A 20,176-nucleotide genomic window follows, 5' to 3' on the forward strand; every position below is an offset into this window, starting at 1 on the left:
AGAAGATGGGAAGGAGGAGCGAGGAGGGAGGGGAGGAGGGGCGATGAGGGAGGGGGGGATGCAGGAAACCCGTAATCCCAGCGGTTCCGACTCCTCATTCAGCACCTCGAGGGCCCCCAAAAGGATATCTCGAGTCTCTGCAAGGATGACTGCATTGTCTGTGAAATGAAGGTCAGAGATCTTGACATTCCCAAATGATGTACCGCAGCTTGACCTCTCTGACATTCTCCCCAGAATCCAGTCCATACAAGTGCTGAAAAGTGTGGGGGCCAGTACACACCCTGACAAACTCCAGAAAGAGCTGGAAATAAGTCAGAAATGGTATCACCACATCTCACAGCACTCAGAACAGAGTACAGTTCAGACAGCAGAGTGATCAGTTTTGGTGGCACCCCACGAAGACCAAGAATCCTCCAGAGAACATCCTCATTCACTGAATAGAACGCTTCAGAGAGATCAACATAGGCTGCAAGCAGCCCTTGCCAAAACTCTCGTCTGCTTTCGGTGAGGACGCGAAGAGCAAGGAGACGGTCAATCGTTGACCTCTTTGGTGTAAAGCCTGACTGCTCTGGACGCTGGTGCTCAAGCAGATGGTGAAGAACTCAAGAATTATCCGAGCAAAGACCTTGCCTGGTACTGAGAGCAGCGTCACACCTCGGTAGTTGTTACAGTCCTGGCGATCACCCTTCCCGTTCCTGAGGACAACAAAGCCCCTCTTCCAGTCATTTGGGATGACGCCTGTGTTCCAGGCAGAGCACAGAACTGCATGCATTGACACAAGTACAGCATTTTCACCAGTCTTGAGAAGTTCAGCGTCGATACCACAGATCCCTGAAGCTTAACCACATTTCAACCGGTTCACCACAGCCTATGTTTCCACAATCAAAGTGGATCACAGTTGATTGGAGGGTCAGCAATAGGGATAGCAACGACCCTGACATCCAACTCGACAGCTGGTGGATCAGCCTGGTGCAGCCACTCAAAGTAACCAGGCCGTTACCTCAGACTCCTCTGTCAAGAGCCCACCACCCTCCGCTCTCACTGCAGTTCACCCCAGGACGGGTTTGGAGGAACGTAATGCGTGAATTCCCCTGTAAGCAGGACAAGAATCACTTGGCTCAGATTCCTCACACTTCGGCCTCTCTGTCCACCCTCAGCGCACGTACAGTTTTTTGCCTCAGCTCCCAGAACAGCTCAGCTCTGCGACTCTGGTCAATGGTATCCAGTGTCCCTTGAGAAAAAAATTCTTCTTTGCCTTCCGGTGAGTTCCAAGACATCCACTGGCAACATCAAGTACGGTGGTCTTGAAGGCACTCCACAACTCTTCAGGATTTCCGAAAGGAGCCAGACCCCCAAATCCCCAATCAGCCTGTTCATAAACTCCTCAGCTACTCTCTCATTATTGAGCTTGCCAACATCCAGCCTAGGCTGGGATGGTACCATTTTCCGGACTTAAGATGCAACTTCAGAGTTGCTACAACAAGCCTGTGGTCAGCATTGAAGAACTGAGCACTCCGGTAGACCCTGCAGTTCTGGATCATCCTCCAGCGACCATCAACGAGCACATGGTCAATCTCCTTTGCCACACCACCAGCGTTGGAATACCAAGTCCAGCGATGAGCCTGTGGGTGCCAAAACCATGAACCGGCCACCGTAAGTCCATGACTTCTTGCAAAGTCAAGGAACTTAATGGTATTCTGGTTCACAGTTCTAGACCCATGGAGACCAACACATGTCCTATAACCATCCCCATCAGTTCCAGTTGATGCATTGAAATCCCCCAAGACTGGAAGTGTATCTCACCCGGGGCACTGATCAACCACAGACTCAAACGAGGCATAGAATGGGTCCTTCATGGTGAGATCACTCGCCTCAGTCGGAGCATAAACAGAGACCAGGGAAATGACACCCAAGGAGTGACGAATCCTTCGGTCTCAAAATACACTCGTTGACTGGTGTTACCTCAATTAATTATCATTGGAGTCAGGTTGTTGGACACAGCTACAGCAACTCCTTGGGCATGATAACCATCAGAATGACCAGACCAATAGTAGGTGTAACCACCCGCCATGATCTCGCCGCAATCCGGTCTCCGAACCTCAGAGAGTGTTGCAATACCGATGTCCAAATGCTTGAGCTCAGATAACAGAGACAGGTGATCATCCTCTCTTTGGGATAGGACATTTCAGGCACCCACCCGAAGGGACCGCCTCAGGTTAACCCAAGGAGATCTCTGTCTGGTGGACGACACCTCAGCACCACTCCTCCACCGCAATTTGACTGGAGGTTAATTACCCCATGATTTTCCTCCTATCATCAAGGAATGGGGGTCGCGAAGGCTTTACCCCAATCCGATCATCCGGTGAGCTGTCCTGTGGAGGTTAGCAGCACAGAGGAGGTACTCCCACGGAGTGGGTTTGCAGATTTCCTTACATTTGTGGGTTTTGCAGCATGAAGTGGTATTCTGGTGGCCGGAGTGCAAATCCTGCCACCAAGTTCCAAAACAAAGTAACTCAACTGCAGGAGGACGTCTGCAGACACAGTCGGGCGTCCACAAACACACGCCGGACACAGCATAAGGGGAGGGGAGAGAATTTGATACACATCCAATAAAAGAGTTTTCAAATCTACATTTTTGCCTCTTTTCTTCTTATGAATGTTCACCTGTGTTGAGAGACCACTTTTGCTTTGCAGAAGGGGTGATTACCCAAGAGAAGAAGACCATAAATCCAACAATTATACAGTATTATGATGGTTTTGGAAATGTACCACGGGGGAGAACGTGCATGGACACGTAGGCGACTCGAGGATGAGTTATTTCAATTGTCTATGTGTAGGTATAGATAGACCTTTGCCCCTTGTCTAAGGGTTTGGGGGGGGACAAGCGTTAAGATTAGTTTGTTTCCTCGGTGTGACGTCTTCCCTCCCCCTTCTATTCCTTTCGATCTCTCCCTCCTTCACCCCATCGGTCCGTTCCAACAATCCCCTTCCCCCCTCTGCCTTTCTCAATCCACCACTAACCCTCAACAACCCCTCTTTCATCTCGTCAGTCTTTCTTTCAACCAGGCAGGGTTATCATCCTTTGGTGCGTCGTCTTCCTCATCATTCAAACCAACTCATTCTTTTATTATTTACCACCAACAACTCATCGCTCACCGTAAACAATTAATCCTCCGGACCGGCACCGAAAAGCTTTCCCACATTCTTCCTTCTTGCATTTCGCGCATTCATAGCACAAAGCGGGACGCTTTGTGCATTTGTGGTGAAACACAGCGCTTCTTACATGCATGTCCATGGCACGAGGTGCAGCGCTTTCCCCATACATAATAAAGTGCGGCACATCTTGCATGCATGAAACGGTGCGCACTATAGACTGAACGTTTACACAAGAGGGAGGGAGCGGGGCCCTCGTCACTGCCTCGGACACATGAAAGGAGGGGTGGGGGCTGCGTTGAAAGCTCCCTCAGAGATGGTGGGATTTTCCACAAACTGAATCGTGGACATGCCCCCATCGGATGTGCACGAATGAGAGATAGGCTTGTACAAGAGAGAAGGTAGAAAACTATATCCAGTGAGGAAGAAGAAGCCAGGGTATACAGGGAGAGTCACCTCAAAGCTCGTCATGTGAGCAGTACATGGAGCGCAGAACACGACCTGGTTCATGTGGAGAGTATGACATGGAGTTTAAGCAGCTTGAGGGGATGGAACGCACCAGAAACAGCATTTCTGTGAACTTTGCTCTGGAGGAAAAGGAGTTTCTTTCCGTTGACATACCAGGGATGCCAGAGAGGACTTGCCTACTTGTTCTGGACGTCTCAGAAATGCAGCTGTACATCCCATCGCCACTCCACTTTCAATCTTCCACATCCCCCCCCCCCCCCCAGTATATTTGGACTGGAATAGCCCCGTTGGCCTTTGTGAGGTAAGGGAAGGACTCGACCCCACACTCCATACTTTTCTTTTCTTCTCGGTTTTTCTTCTCCACGGATTGAATGATGATCATGTGTCTTTTGTGTAAATAAGATTGTACAAGAACACGTGTTAGGGTGAAATCTGCTCTTTTGTGCCTTTCGGCTGTAAATACTCACTTCTAAATGATTGCTTGCTTGTGTGTGTGTAAATAAATAATTGTTGGTTGTTATTTCAAATCTATCAGTTTGTCCTTTCCTTCATTAGTCCAACACAGTATACAAGCATAGTTAGACGGGAAGTTGTACCCCACCTAATTTGCTCTTGTTAGCCAGCGTACACTCGCTGTATCGCTCGGCAGTAACTCGAGTGTGCGCTTAGGGTATGAAACTAGGTAAATTTAGTCACCTCCTTGGGTAAACGGTGTCAGATGGATAACCCTGTTAGAGTTGACGAGGATAATTGACGGTCGTGGTTGCTTTACAACCCGCTAGACCATGGAGTTATCCGTGGCTGGTGTAATCAGGACCAGGTGTTCTGAAGGAATGAGGGGGCTTCCACTCGTGACGAACCTCTGAACCCCTGGCCATAACAATAATTTGGATTTCAAATGTCTTTCAGATATTTCTAGCTATTCCATAAGCTTCGATCATGTGTACAAAAAATCCCGTGTTCAGCAAAAGTTTGAATTCCAGCAAAGTAAACAGCACACCTATTCTGGGTTAAATGTACAATTCCTGCATCAATATACCACTGTAATTGCATTGTGTGATTGTAAATGTTATGTAATGGATAAACACCAAACAAATTGTCAGGCAACATGGCGTAATTACCTGGCATTTCCGTCATAGCCGGCAAAAATCCACAGGCGGTCTTCGTAAACTGTAGAACCATGAGCAGAGCGAGCAACAGGCACCCTGCGGGAGAGATGTGTGAACAAGCTGTGCACAATGATGGGAAAGCAGAGTTAGCTTTTCTACTTGGTCACCTTGGGTATTTAACCAGACTCGGTGGAATAATGGTTCGAGTGTGGGAGTCCATGCCAAAAGACTCCATTTATGGAAATCCAGGGAGATTCAATGTGAGCTATTAATAAGGTTGGGTTGGCCGGTTTGGTGTTCCCACTGGTGTTGGGAGCCCAGGTTTCAAATCCCATATACTGCGTTCGTTTATCCATCATTTGTTAATGGCCTTGTAAACACATGTAAAGGTACACTGGATACTTGCTAATATCTTTGTCTCACATGGCATTTATACATTTTGAAGCTCCTTCATGGGACCTGAACACTAACAATGGGTTACGTTTCAGATCAAAACGATTTGGAGAAAACTCAACCGAATAATCTCCTCAAAAAGCTCTCTCTGATTGATAACGACGCACACGTTCTTCCTAAACGTGAACCTTCAATTAGACTCAGTGGTGTAATGGTTAGAGCGTCGGCTCTGAATCTGGTAAGCCAGCGTTTCGAATCCCAGCTGAGTCGTACCAAAGACTTTTTAAAAATGTGCTGCTTTGCATTTAAACAGGCTGCAGCTCATACAAACATAGGTTGGCAACCATTGTGGAGGCTTAATGGGCCTAATGGTGGCCTCCTGCAGTAAAATTCCTTGTGAGGGAACTCTTATTAACATACAATTCTACTCTGTTGTAGTGGCAAGGTTGAGTTTGACATAAAGAAAAACACCAAGAAGTACACAAGACCAATGGTGCATTTTAAGCCTTAATGATAGTTTTAAACAACTTTATAAAACATAAAAGTCATAGCTTCAAATCCTAAAACTCTGAGAAAAAATGGATAAGGAAAAAAAAAAAATTCAAAGGGTTACGTCAACATTGTGTGCTCGTCCAAAAGGGTGGTGTGGGATCGCACACTTACCTTCAAGTAGCCTATTCCGGGTTTGATTCACTACCAGACTATAAACTTCCCTGTAGGTGCTTTACATGCAGTGTTGAATAACAAAGTGCGCCATCCCTCAGAGAGACATGAATTGACAGAGACGTCCCTCAGAAAGAGAGACATTGAAGACCTCCATCAATTGTTGGAAGAGTATAAGCGGCATGTCCAAGGTGGAGTGACTTGGTCTGAAACCAAATTGGTGATCTGGGACGAGGTCGTTTGAGAAACGGAAGGATTTCGTCTCAACTTGTCGTGAATGATGGATTCCATGACCTTCCTGATGATTGGAAGTAAGCTGATAGGTCTGTAATTAAGAAGATCAGTTTTTTTCACCTTTTTATGTCGTGCAGTGAAGTTGTCGGATTTCCAAGCAGATTGAAGATGACCGAGTGCAAATGACAGGGTGAAAAGGGGAGAGAGAGATAGAAATAGAGATAGAGATAGAAATAGAGATAGAAATAGAGATAGAAATAGAGATAGAAATAGAGATAGAGATAGAGATAGAGATAGAGATAGAAATAGAGATAGAAATAGAGATAGAAATAGAGATAGAAATAGAGATAGAAATAGAGATAGAAATAGAGATAGAAATAGAGATAGAAATAGAGATAGAAATAGAGATAGAAATAGAGATAGAAATAGAGATAGAAATAGAGATAGAAATAGAGATAGAAATAGAGATAGAAATAGAGATAGAAATAGAGATAGAAATAGAGATAGAAATAGAGATAGAAATAGAGATAGAAATAGAGATAGAAATAGAGATAGAAATAGAGATAGAAATAGAGATAGAAATAGAGATAGAAATAGAGATAGAAATAGAGATAGAAATAGAGATAGAAATAGAGATAGAAATAGAGATAGAAATAGAGATAGAAATAGAGATAGAAATAGAGATAGAAATAGAGATAGAAATAGAGATAGAAATAGAGATAGAAATAGAGATAGAAATAGAGATAGAAATAGAGATAGAAATAGAGATAGAAATAGAGATAGAAATAGAGATAGAAATAGACATAGAAATAGAGATAGAAATAGAGATAGAAATAGAGATAGAAATAGAGATAGAAATAGAGATAGAAATAGAGATAGAAATAGAGATAGAGATAGAGATAGATAGATAGAGATAGAGATAGAGATAGAGATAGAGATAGAGATAGAGATAGAGATAGAGATAGAGATAGAGATAGAGATAGAGATAGAGATAGAGATAGAGATAGAGATAGAGATAGAGATAGAGATAGAGATAGAGATAGAGATAGAGATAGAAATAGAGATAGAAATAGAGATAGAAATAGAGATAGAAATAGAGATAGAAATAGAGATAGAAATAGAGATAGAAATAGAGATAGAAATAGAGATAGAAATAGAGATAGAAATAGAGATAGAAATAGAAATAGAAATAGATATAGAAATAGAGATAGAAATAGAGATAGAAATAGAGATAGAAATAGAGATAGAAATAGAGATAGAAATAGAGATAGAAATAGAGATAGAAATAGAGATAGAAATAGAGATAGAAATAGAGATAGAAATAGAGATAGAAATAGAGATAGAAATAGAGATAGAAATAGAGATAGAAATAGAGATAGAAATAGAGATAGAAATAGAGATAGAAATAGAGATAGAAATAGAGATAGAAATAGAGATAGAAATAGAGATAGAAATAGAGATAGAAATAGAGATAGAAATTAGAGATAGAAATTAGAGATAGAAATTAGAGATAGAAATTAGAGATAGAAATTAGAGATAGAAATTAGAGATAGAGATAGAGATAGAAATTAGAGATAGAGATAGAGATAGAAATTAGAGATAGAGATAGAGATAGAAATTAGAGATAGAGATAGAGATAGAAATTAGAGATAGAGATAGAGATAGAGATAGAGATAGAGATAGAGATAGAGATAGAGATAGAGATAGAGATAGAGATAGAGATAGAGATAGAGATAGAGATAGAGATAGAGATAGAGATAGAGATAGAGATAGAGATAGAGATAGAGATAGAGATAGAGATAGAGATAGAGATAGAGATAGAGATAGAGATAGAGAAAGAGAGAGAGATAGAGAGAGAGCTAGGGAGAGAGATAGAGAGAGAGATCGAGATAGAGAGAGAGAGAGAGAGAGGGAGGAAAAGAGAGAGAGAGAGGGAGAGAGAGAGAGAGAGAGAGAATGGGCAAGAGCAGCAGAGCAGATTTTTAGGACACATGAGTTGATGCAATCCAGTCCAGTAAAAGTCAGATTCAAGGGTTGAAATAACCTCCACATTCTCATGTGCAAAAGAGACAGAGTCCAGGAGCAGATGGGAATGACAGGGAAAGATGGGTACAGAGAGTGAAGGATTGGGGGCACAAAATTTGGAAGCAAACACAGAATTGAGACATTTGGCCTTCTCACGGGTGGAGTCGGCTGTGGTGCCATTTGAAGAGAGGGAAAGGAAGAGATGGAGGGGGAGCATACTACAGAGAGAGAGAGAGAGACTTCGCAAGGCACCACCAGGTTTTAGAGGAAGGAGACAAGTTTGAAAGTTCATTTTTTAAAGTTTGACAGATGTTGTTTTCTAGTTGTCCTGAGAGTGAACACACACTTGTTGTGGATTTTGTGGAATGCACCGAGATTGCCTTCAGTCAGATTTGCCTTCCAGGAAGAGAAGGCAAGTTGTTTCCTTGCAACTGTCTCACCATATGATTCAGTGTACAATGGGAAGAAGGAGAGTAGGATAATTGAAGATGAGATGGGATAAATAAAGAGCGCAGGTTTCTGTGGAAGAATTCCCAGACCGAGTTAACATCAGGGACAGGAGATATGGGAGATCAGTCCTGAAGGGAGATGGCTGCTTGCAGTCCCTGCCAATCTGCTTGAGTGAAATGCCAGACTCACCAGCGTTGAAGCAGCTCTCTGAGAATTGCCAGAGACATTTTGACTTTAAATTATTCTTCATCTTACATAAACAATGCTTCCATAATCATGAACCTTGGTTGTTATTTTCAGCCAAAAAAACTTTAAAAAATCAAATTGAATGCAAAATTATTGTGAATTTCTCATAATCAAATTGATGGAAATACTTGAACAAAAAACCCCCATCCCAGGCAGGTGTAGGCCACACTGAATAAGCAATGATCAGGGTAGGCAATCTCTAAAGTCAAAATCATTTTAGAAAGCAAATTAACCCTGAAACAATTTTGGTTGGATTGGGTTTATGGTGTGGGTGAGGAGTGGAAATCCGCTTTGCCTTGCCCCCCTCTTCCTCGCCTTACCTGCCGCCCTCCGTTTTCCATTCAATCCACTGGCCGGTGGCAAATTTATACTCAAACAGGTCATTCTTGTTTTTCAGGTTGGAGTTTGAATAGATGTCCCCTGTGTAGCCACCTAACAAGCACATAAGCAACATGTAAACATGCGAAGATGAAAGAAGTACACGATAACATCACAAATCAGGAATTATATTTTTAACCCCCAAAAGTGTGTGTGTGTGTGTGTGTGTGTGTGTGTGTGTGTGTGTGTGTGTTTGCAAGGGTTGGCGGGGGGAGGGATTAAGCAAGAGAGAGAGAGAGAGAGAGAGAGAGAGAGAGAGAGAGAGAGAGAGAGAGAGGCAAGAGAGATAAAGAGAGATAGAGAGAGATAGAGAGAGATAAGAGAGAGGCAAGAGAGATAAAGGGAGATAGAGAGAGATAAAGAGAGATAAAGAGAGAAAAAGAGAGATAGAGAGAGATAAAGAGAGATAGAGAGAGATAAAGAGAGAGATAAGAGAGAGGAAAGAGAGATAAAGGGAGATAGAGAGAGATAGAGAGAGATAAAGAGAGATAAAGGGAGATAGAGATAGAGATAGAGATAGAGATAGAGATAGAGATAGAGAGAGAGAAAGAGAAACACTCGCTTAAATATTTGAGAATGGTTAAGTGTGGGTTAGACAAGGAGTAGACAAAACAAAATGCTGTATGGAGAAGCTCGAACCGAAAATAAACATGCTGCTGCCGTACACCACGGCCGAATGGTGATACCGAGGAGCAGGAGGAGCACCTGTAGTGAAAGCCCTGATGGAAGAAGAGGAAGGACCTTGATTAAGGATCAGCCTTTTAATCTGTAACGGTTATATAATTAGCTATCACTCAATCATGAAGAATAACTTTCAAAATTCTTGGATCCGGATTAAGAATCAATTTGTCCTCGGCACACACTCAACCTGTCCAGCAAGTTTCATCCAAATCCGTCCATAACTTTTTGAGATATCCTGCTCACAGACATCCAAACAAACAGACAGGGGTGAAGTCATAACCTCCATCCACCTGAGGTGGCAGAGGTAATAAATGATACACATTTATTCAAGCCACATCTGTCCTTTTTCTTTATCGTTAATACCGATAAATTAAAAGTACTGAGTAAAGGCTCACCATCACATTAATTAACTGCTATGAGTAGACAAAATGTTCAAAATTTTAACGACAATAACCAATGGAAATTTTTTTAACAAAACTGTCCGAGGAGTAAAAGGGTTTGGAGATCAGAAATCAGACCCCATTTTTCCTCTATAATGCTGAACATTTCAATTATGACATTGTATATTGTGGCTTCAACAAATCATGACATGGTCACAAGTTCACCTTCATGAAACAAATGTTAAATAAATAAATAAATAAATAAATTGGATCACTGAACCTGGAGCTTAAGTCAACATTGTATGTACATATATATTTTAAAATTTTAAGTTCTACTCCGTTATTTATAGTCTGTCTTGTTCATCCTTATCCCAATATACATTTTAATAAAACCTTGACTATAAGAACCATCTTCCCACCTTTTGCCTTTCCGCCCACGAGCTACCATCAGTTTCGGAATGTCATTCAACGATCCTTGGGGAAGTATCATTGTCAATTTAACATAATAACTTGTTACAAGAACACTGCAAATTCGAAGATCACTTGGGTCATTCGCGGAGTTCTTTAGACCTCCGTCGCAGAGAATCTGTGTTCGCTGGGCCTCTGACGCGACAATATTTTACCACAACCACCACAATGCATAATTCCTTAACCGTCCCCATCCGCTCTACGTTGTAACATACGCAATGGACAAAAAAAAAAAAACACACCGATGATGCTTCGATATATATTTTTAAAATACAATCGAATGAAGAGCAAGATAAAGTGCAAACTTACCGACCCCAGGAGCAATCCTTCACATCAAATCGCAGCAGGTCATTCAGCATGTTCTTACTAGTTAACATTATTGGAGGGTGTTGTGGGGTGACGAGGAAAGAGATAAAGATGATAATGTTACGCATGAAGATGATAAAACAAAGCCAAGGATAAAATTAAGTGAGGGAAAAGGAAAGGTCTGCACAAGGCATGACAGTTGAACACGACCCCCGATCGGCAGCTTGCAACAGTCAAATGGATTTGCAAAAGTTAACCAACAGGTTTGATCAGAGATTTTCAAAATTCGCTCATAATTTCCTCATACAATGCAATTCCCTCATAAGCAGCACCAAATACGACAGATCATTTTTTGATGACGGAGATAAGGTATCAAACGTGCAATGATGACATCACAGTACAGTGCCCACAGAAAGTGTACACCCCCTTTCAAAATTTTCACCTTTTGTTACCTTATTACCTGGAATTAAATTACATTAAATCAGACTTTTTCCACCTTTATTTACACATCATAACCCACAACTTCCAAATGAAAAACAAATTCTACAAATTTCAGAAAATTAATTAAAAATACGAAACTAGAATATATTGGTTTGGATCAGTGTCCATCCCCCTTATAATAGCAATTGTAAATTAGCTCAGGTGTAACCAATCACCTTCAAAATCACACACCAAGTTAATTGGCCCCCATGTGTGTCAAGTTGTGATTCTGATTATTTCAGAATAAAAAAAACGCTGTTCCTGTAGGTTTCATCTGCTGGGGTAGTGCATTTCACAGCAAAGACTCAACCGTAAACCCTGAGGAGCATTCAAAAGACCTCCAGGATAAAGTTGTGGAAAGGCACAGATCAGGGGATGGTTATAAAAAATATTTCAAAGGCCTTGAATATCCCTTGAAGCACAGTCAAGACAATCATTAAGAAGTGGAAGGTGTATGGTACCACCAAGACCCTGCCCAGATCAGGTCGTCCCTCCAAACTGGATGACCAAGCAAGGAGAGGACTGAACAGAGAGGCCACCAAGAGGCCAATGGAAACTTTGAAAGAGCTACAGGCCTTTATGGCAAAGACTGGTCACTGTGTACATGTGACAATATCCCAAGCACTCCACAAGTTTGGCGTGTATGGTAGGGTGGCAAGAAGGAAGCCATCACTTTAAAAAGCCCACCTTGAGTCCCATTTGAGGTATGCAAAAAACCACTCTGGAGACTGAAGCCATGGGGAAAAAAATTTTGCGGTGCGATGAAACAAAGATGGAACTTTTTGGCCGAAATACAAAACTTTACGTTAGGTGCAAACGCGACACATCACATCACCCAAAGAACACCATCACCAAAAGTGAAGCATGGTGGTGGCAGCATCATGTTTCTCATCAGCAGGGACTGGGGCACTTGTCAGGATGGAAGGGAAAATGGATGGAGCAAAATACAGAAAAATCATCGAGGAAAACCTGTTGCCCTCTGCAAGAAAGCTCAAATTGGGACGGAAGTTCACCCTTCAGCATGACAACCCGAAACACACATCTAAAGCTACACTGGAGTGGCTAAGGAACAAAAAGATAAATGTCCTTGAATGGCCCAGTCAGAGCCCCGACCTAAATCCCATCGAAAATCTGTGGCATGACTTGAAGATTGCTGTCCATCAACGCTCCCCACACATCTTGACTGAGCTTGAACAGTTTTGTTCAGAAGAATGGGAAAATATTCCCCAATCAAGATGTGCAAAGTTGATAGAGACCTATCACAACAGACTCACAGCTGTAACTGCTGTCAAACGTGATTCCACCAAATATTAACTCAGGGGGGGTGGACACTCCAACCAAGATATTATAATTTTGTATTTTTAATTAATTTTCTGAAATTTGAAGAATTTGTTTTTTCACTTGGAAATTATTGGTTACAATGTATAAATAAAGGTGGAAAAAGTTTGGTTTAATGCAATTTAATTCTCAGCAAAAAGGCAACAAAAGGTGAAAATTTTGAAAGGGGGTGTAGACTTTCTCGAGGCACTTTATATTGTTGTGGGGATCACGCCGGCCAATCGGAGTAGGCGCCCCAAGCCGGTTCAACGTGATTTCATGGAGCGTTACGCATTCAAACTCGATTATCCTCAAAAAGGACTTCTAAGAGCCAACTCAGCTATTGTGCCTCAGTGATCGCAGCAGTTTGAATCACCCAAGTGACCCAGTGAGTTTGATGCATGTTTATTGCGGAAAAGGGGAGAACAAGAAAAGATACTCATTACAACACATGATACAGTTTTAGTTACACAATAAATATGCACCCTGGGGTTTTGTACAGTCGGACAAAATCGTATCTATCCTCAAGGCCTCCAGTATTCCACAGTAGAGGACAAGAGAGATACTGCCGAGAAACAGAATATCTGATGTGCGGGCGGGGGAAGTCCAAGGGGGTGTGTCCTGAGCAGAGAGGCAGGCAGGGACCCTGGTTCTGCAGGTCAAAAGGGAAGCTCTGTACAATGCTGGGGCCGCTGCACTGGTCTGGAGAGGAGCGGATGGTGTGATGATGGGAGGTGTTGGTTCACCCGCACACTCGAGCCCAGCACTTAACCGACTCGACTGAGCTGCTTAGCGAACTGTCCTGAGTATCCTGCGCACTATCCGGAGCTCCTTTTAACACCTCCATCCACGACCTGCCCTGTGACGTCACCCAGGCCTGTCCGCACCACACCTCAAGGCCGTTTAGGTGTCACCCAGGCCAAGGTTTAGGGAGAAGCGGTTTTATAAATAAACATTGGGAGGGGAGACGACATGCTTCCTATATGATTATCAACGCATATTCGTACCACAGTTCATTTTATCTCACTCTAATGTTAAAACATGCACGAAGGGAAATAACTATTCAAAGCTATACATTATTAACCCTTACAAGTCATTTCGGCAACAATATAGATAACATCCTGTGTCTAATTATGCACCTTCACTTTTGAGCTAACCCGAACAACTCGGATACGCAGTGCAGCATAATAAAATTGGTTATTAATGACATATTGAATACTTGAATGACAGTTTGAGTCGATGGTTAGATGGAGGTGCTGTGTAATGGACGTGTCCACAAGGTAAAGTGTTTATTGCCGAATATATTATCATATAAAGTGATGTTTGATTGAAGTTATTCAAATGTAGTATTACTTTAAATAAGTTTGAATTAAGGATATTACATTGTTGTGTTGACTGTCTGGACACAACTTTGAGGTTGTGGGTCCATTGATGTTGAGTAATCTACTGATGTGGAACAGCGACCGGAGTTGTGGATCTGCCGTTTCGAGAGGTTCTGGGCTGAAAGGATCGAAACCTCGATGATAAACGGTGCCACGCCGATGATCTGGGCAGTTGGGAAATCAGTCAAATTGTTTACAAGTTAAGGTTTTAACTTCAAATAAAATAAATTTTGTAAGTACTTACCAATACATTGTGTGTGTGTGTGTGTGTGTGTGTGTGTGTGTGTGTGTGTGTGTGTGTGTGTGTGTGTGTGTGTGTGTGTGTGTGTGGCGTCTGGCATTCTTCTTGGGACTACGGTGCAGTTATTGGTCTTCATTTTAATTATGTAAACTACCGTAACAGCAGCGAGCTAAGTCACACCAAGGCAATGGAAACACGGGTTCCAACTGCGGTTATGGTCTTGAATCGTGCAATCGGCTGAAGTACACCTACAAAGTCGCTCAAGGAAGAAGACAGAGTAGTTTTGGTAAAACCACATCAGTGGTTCAAATTTTACCCGAACTATTCCACACAAATTACTCGTCTTTTGTCAGGTTCAAACTTAAAATTGCAAAACACACAAGCACATGCTTGAAACCGATCTTCTCATTCCGTAACCACCTGGTACCGCGACTGCATTTTTATAATCTCACGGTGGGAATTCTTTTTGAGTGTTGCTCGAAGAAACCAAGTTGACTTTAAAGGATAAACATTTCGAAGTTGAAGCAAGATTGTAAAGACACATGTTTAAAAGTTTACATTGAAGCTCCATGAACACCGAAGACAAGATCAGAGCACAAATGAACAAGTAATGTCCACTACAAAGTATAAGAGAGATGGTAACCACAGCAGCGAGGAACCGGGCAGCAGATTGACGGACATCATCGGTGAGTTTTGATGTTTGAACATTTTGCTCACCCATTGTCTCCTCCAAACACGTAGATAGCATCCTTGTAAGCCACCACAGTATGCTTACTGCGCCTGAAAAACAACAAAAATGTAACAGAATACACCTCTGGGCATAGTTTAGTAGATAGAAAAATCGTGCAAATTATGATACAAGCATCAAATTTGGCATTTCTGTTCTGCAGGGCTGATTAAATCTGCCCAATTGGCCATTTGAAAATCCAAATATTGAAACATTTGAAAATATATATATATATATATATATATATATATATATATATATATATATATATATATATATATATATATTTGAAGTCACAGCTGGCTGAAATTCTTAAAGTGCAAGTGAACATCCCAGACAGAGAACCAAGGGGAGATGCAGTCATCATTGATGGCTCAGCACTTATCAATGCCCAACCTCCAAGCACTTCAAAGATATTTGATGACTATGATAAAGAAGACATCATCCCAAAGGTGGAATCCTATGGTGCCAGGTACGAGAGGGTGGACGTAGTGTTTGATGTGTACAAGAAGTCAAGTCTGAAGTCCGAGGCAAGGTCGAAAAGGGGGCAAGGAATCAGAAGAAGAGTGACAGGAACCAGTAAGACCCCAAGTCACTGGAGAAGCTTTCTTCGAGATGACAGCAACAAGACTGAGCTGTTTCACTTCCTTGTGGAAAAGATGTGTGAAGCACAGACGACAAGCACAGTCATTGTCACAAAAGGAGAAGATGCCATTAGCAACACAAGGAAGTCACTGGATGCTGTGTCTCCATGTTGTCATGAAGAAGCTGAAGCTCGAATATTTGTACACGCCAGGGATGCAACGACGGATGGTAGCAAGTCCATTATCATTAAGGCTAATAACACGGATGTAACTAGTCATAGCAATATCTGTACTGCCATCCTTACAGGAACTCTGTCTTGAGAACATGTGGATTGCCTTTGGCCAAGGAGCCAAGGCACGATGGATTCCAGTCCATGAGGTAATTTCTGCAATAGGGCCTGAGAAAGCGAGAGGGATCCGATACTTCCATGCGTTCACTGGATGTGACGTCGTGTCTGCCTTCCGTGGTAAAGGTAAGAAAACTGCATGGCAGATTTGGAACGTCTTTGATGATGTTTCTGAAACATTCACCAATCTCAGCCAGCATCCAACATTGATTGGTGATCTTGACTTTTTTGAAGTTTTTTTTTTTTCAAATATTTCAAAATTTGGATTTTCAAATGGCCAATCAGGCAGATTTGATTAGAATCCCCTGGAGAACAAATGTGCCAAATTTGATGCTTGTATCATCATTTGCAAGATTCCACTCGAAAATTACTGTTATCTGCCCCACTAGCACTGCGATATGGAAGGGAGTGCAGCGAACACCTGTGGGCATTCAGGATCCAGAGGTATTTTATCGAAATAGCCTTCAGGTGATGGAAAAACGACAAGAAAACTCGACTTCACATGAAAGTGAAACCACATTTTGTTGTGAGACTTTCAAAGACAAAGGGAGTGGGGATGGAGAAAGATTGGGGGGGGCGGGGGGGTTCTCTTGCTTTTGAAGGGTTTCAACGACACACTATACACAACAGACAGAAAACAGCCAAAGAGCTGAGTTTGCATTTGTTGAACACCAATCCTACCATTCCAACAAATAAAGTTAAACTCAGTGTCATCATGAAGCCTGATCCTAATCGATAAAATAAGCAGTCATAGACTGGTACTTACGAATTCGTCAACTTGACCTCTGACCTTGTCTAATAAAAGCTATCTCTTGAGAAGGTAGCGACGCAAACCAGAAGTTTCTACGATGATTCTGTACCAAACCATCAAAAATCGAATGTTTTGGATGTTTGACCTCACTGTGACCTTGACCTTTGACCGATTTTGACCAAAATCTAATCAGCGCTAGCTATCACCCTCCTGAATCACGTGGTGTAATTTGACATTGGTAGCTTCTTCCGTTCGAGTTATCGTGCCTACACACACACACACACACACACACACACACACACACACACACGACGGAAGTCATCAATATACTTACGAAATCTTTAGATTTCCTAAGTAATAAGAATAGTAAACGTTTTTAATAGACAGTGGGACAACTTGACGACTTTCACAGTTCAGATCGCAAAGTCAATGATAAAAAATGGCTGCTTGTTGCGGTACAAAGCAGCTACATTGGTCGCACCGAGCACCAACAAACTCATCGCAGGGAGGCAGGCGGCGCCAACGGTGCGTAGTCTCAAAATGACCAAAATTCAGGGTCAGGAACTCCACACAATCTGATGAGCCAGGTTCAAGAGGCTTGCTCAGAGCTTCAACTGCTGCCATGGAGTTTGAAGAGAAGAAGCTGCATAAGGGAAGCAGAGGAAAAAAAACAAAGGGGAGGAAATGGTTAATCATGAAAACATTAGAGCGAGAGGTAAATGGATAATTATCGCGATATTAAAAATAACAAACAATCTTTAACGTGACAGACATCAACATCAAAGGAGCCTTGAACACAAGTGCAGAATGGTGGACAATCTCGCAGGTCCTACACAGATGCCCCAAACAACACCCTTTCCCTCCCATCCATCACTTCCAACTCGCTTGCATCAACAGTTTCCTCTTCGATCCAGTCTCACCACATTCCTGGGGCATCACTCTCCACACACACACACACACACACAACCCAAACACAAACACACCCACCCATAAAGACACACACACACACACACACACACACACACACACACACACACACACACACACACACACACACACACACACACACACACACACCCAACCCCACACCCAACCACACACACACACCCACAGACAGATACACCCATACAGACACACCCAACCACACACACACAGACACACACACACACAGACACACCCATACACACACACACCCAACCACACCCATAGACATGCCCAACCACACACAGAGACCCATAGACACCCACAGACACACCCCCAACCACACACACACAGACACACCCACACACCCAACCACACACACACAGACACACCCATACACACACACCCAACCACACCCATAGACATGCCCAACCACACACACACACCCATAGACACGCCCATAGACACACACAGACACACCCCCACACACACACACACACACACACACACACACACACACACACACACACACACACACACACACACACACACACGCCCACACACCCAACCACAGACACACCCACACAGACACACCCACACAGACACACAGACACACCCACACATACAGACACCCCAACCACACACACACCCATACAGACACCCCAACCACACACACACACACCCACAGCCAAACACATACAACCGCACACACACCCACAGCCAAACACATACAACCGCACACACACCCAGACCCAACCACACACAACCAACCCCAACCACACAGACACACCCACACCACACACAGACACACCCACCCCACACACAGACACACCCACACACCCCCAACCACACACAGACACACCCACACACCCCCAACCACACACAGACACACCCACACACCCCCAACCACACACAGACACACCCACACACCCCCAACCACACACAGACACACCCACACACCCCCAACCACACACAGACACACCCACACACCCCCAACCACACACAGACACACCCACACACCCCCAACCACACACAGACACACCCACACACCCCCAACCACACACAGACACACCCACACACCCCCAACCACACACAGACACACCCACACACCCCCAACCACACACAGACACACCCACACACCCCCAACCACACACAGACACACCCACACACCCCCAACCACACACAGACACACCCACACACCCCCAACCACACACAGACACACCCACACACCCCCAACCACACACAGACACACCCACACACCCCCAACCACACACAGACACACCCACACACCCCCAACCACACACAGACACACCCACACACCCCCAACCACACACAGACACACCCACACACCCCCAACCACACACAGACACACCCACACACCCCCAACCACACACAGACACACCCACACACCCCCAACCACACACAGACACACCCACACACCCCCAACCACACACAGACACACCCACACACCCCCAACCACACACAGACACACCCACACACCCCCAACCACACACACACACCCATAGAGACACCCCAACCACACACACCCACACCCAACCACACACACACCCAACCAACCCCAACCACACACACACAAACACACCCAACCAACCCCAACCACACACACACAAACACACCCAACCAACCCCAACCACACACACAAACACGCCCCACCAACCCCAACCACACACACACAAACACACCCAACCAACCCCAACCACACACACACAAACACACCCAACCAACCCCAACCACACACACACAAACACACCCAACCAACCCCAACCACACACACACAAACACACCCAACCAACCCCAACCACACACACAAACACACCCAACCAACCCCAACCACACACACAAACACACCCAACCAACCCCAACCACACACACAAACACACCCAACCAACCCCAACCACACACACAAACACACCCAACCAACCCCAACCACACACACACAAACACACCCAACCAACCCCAACCACACACACACACACCTGTTTTCACGCTCTTCTCCCTGTAACAGCGAAATGCGACACAATTCCAAGATTGAACCTCGGTTATTATATCTTGTGGGTTTTACCCCTTCGGAAACCCTCCCCCTTATCCGAGGAAATGACGTCACTTTCCTGTCACCAGCTGTCTTCCAGCCTGACAGGAAGCCTCATGACGTCACGTGGGAAGTTGTTCTCCGTACTTTCCCTATTAATTAATTTTAACTATACATTTTTCCACATTAATGACCAAGTATATATTTACATCATCAAGATAAGGGTAAAAATAACCAAGTCCGTCGAGTTCGTCCAATCACATCGTCCTTTCCCTCAGGGTAATGGTTGTGTAAATTGGAGGGAAGGGCCCACCGTGCCGACCAACTCCACGACACCTCCTCAAACGGATCGGCTCATACAAACGTTAAACGACCAGTCACGTCCTGGAGAACATGCTGTGGGTGGAGTGGACAACGCGACG

The 20,176-nt window shown here is 43.8% G+C and overlaps 1 protein-coding gene across 2 annotated transcripts in view; it reads right to left on the minus strand.

Annotated features, from left to right (window-relative positions):
* LZTR1 (leucine zipper like post translational regulator 1) overlaps positions 1–19,889 on the minus strand; it is a 57,821-nt gene extending 37,932 nt beyond the window's left edge. The window contains exons 1-7 of one of the 2 annotated variants that reach the window (XM_085893870.1): positions 19,702–19,889; positions 17,265–17,426; positions 15,092–15,154; positions 10,958–11,014; positions 9,759–9,838; positions 9,062–9,173; positions 4,743–4,826 (exon numbers count right to left, since the gene is read on the minus strand). In XM_085893870.1, coding sequence (XP_085749996.1) covers positions 4,743–4,826; positions 9,062–9,173; positions 9,759–9,838; positions 10,958–11,014; positions 15,092–15,154; positions 17,265–17,407 — 539 coding nt within the window. In that variant the 5' untranslated portion in view covers positions 17,408–17,426; positions 19,702–19,889. Of the gene's footprint in view, positions 1–4,742; positions 4,827–9,061; positions 9,174–9,758; positions 9,839–10,957; positions 11,015–15,091; positions 15,155–17,264; positions 17,427–17,555; positions 17,739–19,701 lie in introns of those variants that run through there. The other variant, XM_085893869.1, reaches the window with a different exon arrangement.
* Between the last annotated feature and the right edge of the window lie 287 nt (positions 19,890–20,176).

The sequence above is a fragment of the Eptatretus burgeri genome, chromosome 9 (genome assembly GCF_056783735.1).
Source record: "Eptatretus burgeri isolate ZD-2024b chromosome 9, Ebu_testis_v1, whole genome shotgun sequence".
Classification (NCBI taxonomy): Eukaryota; Metazoa; Chordata; class Myxini; order Myxiniformes; family Myxinidae; genus Eptatretus; species Eptatretus burgeri.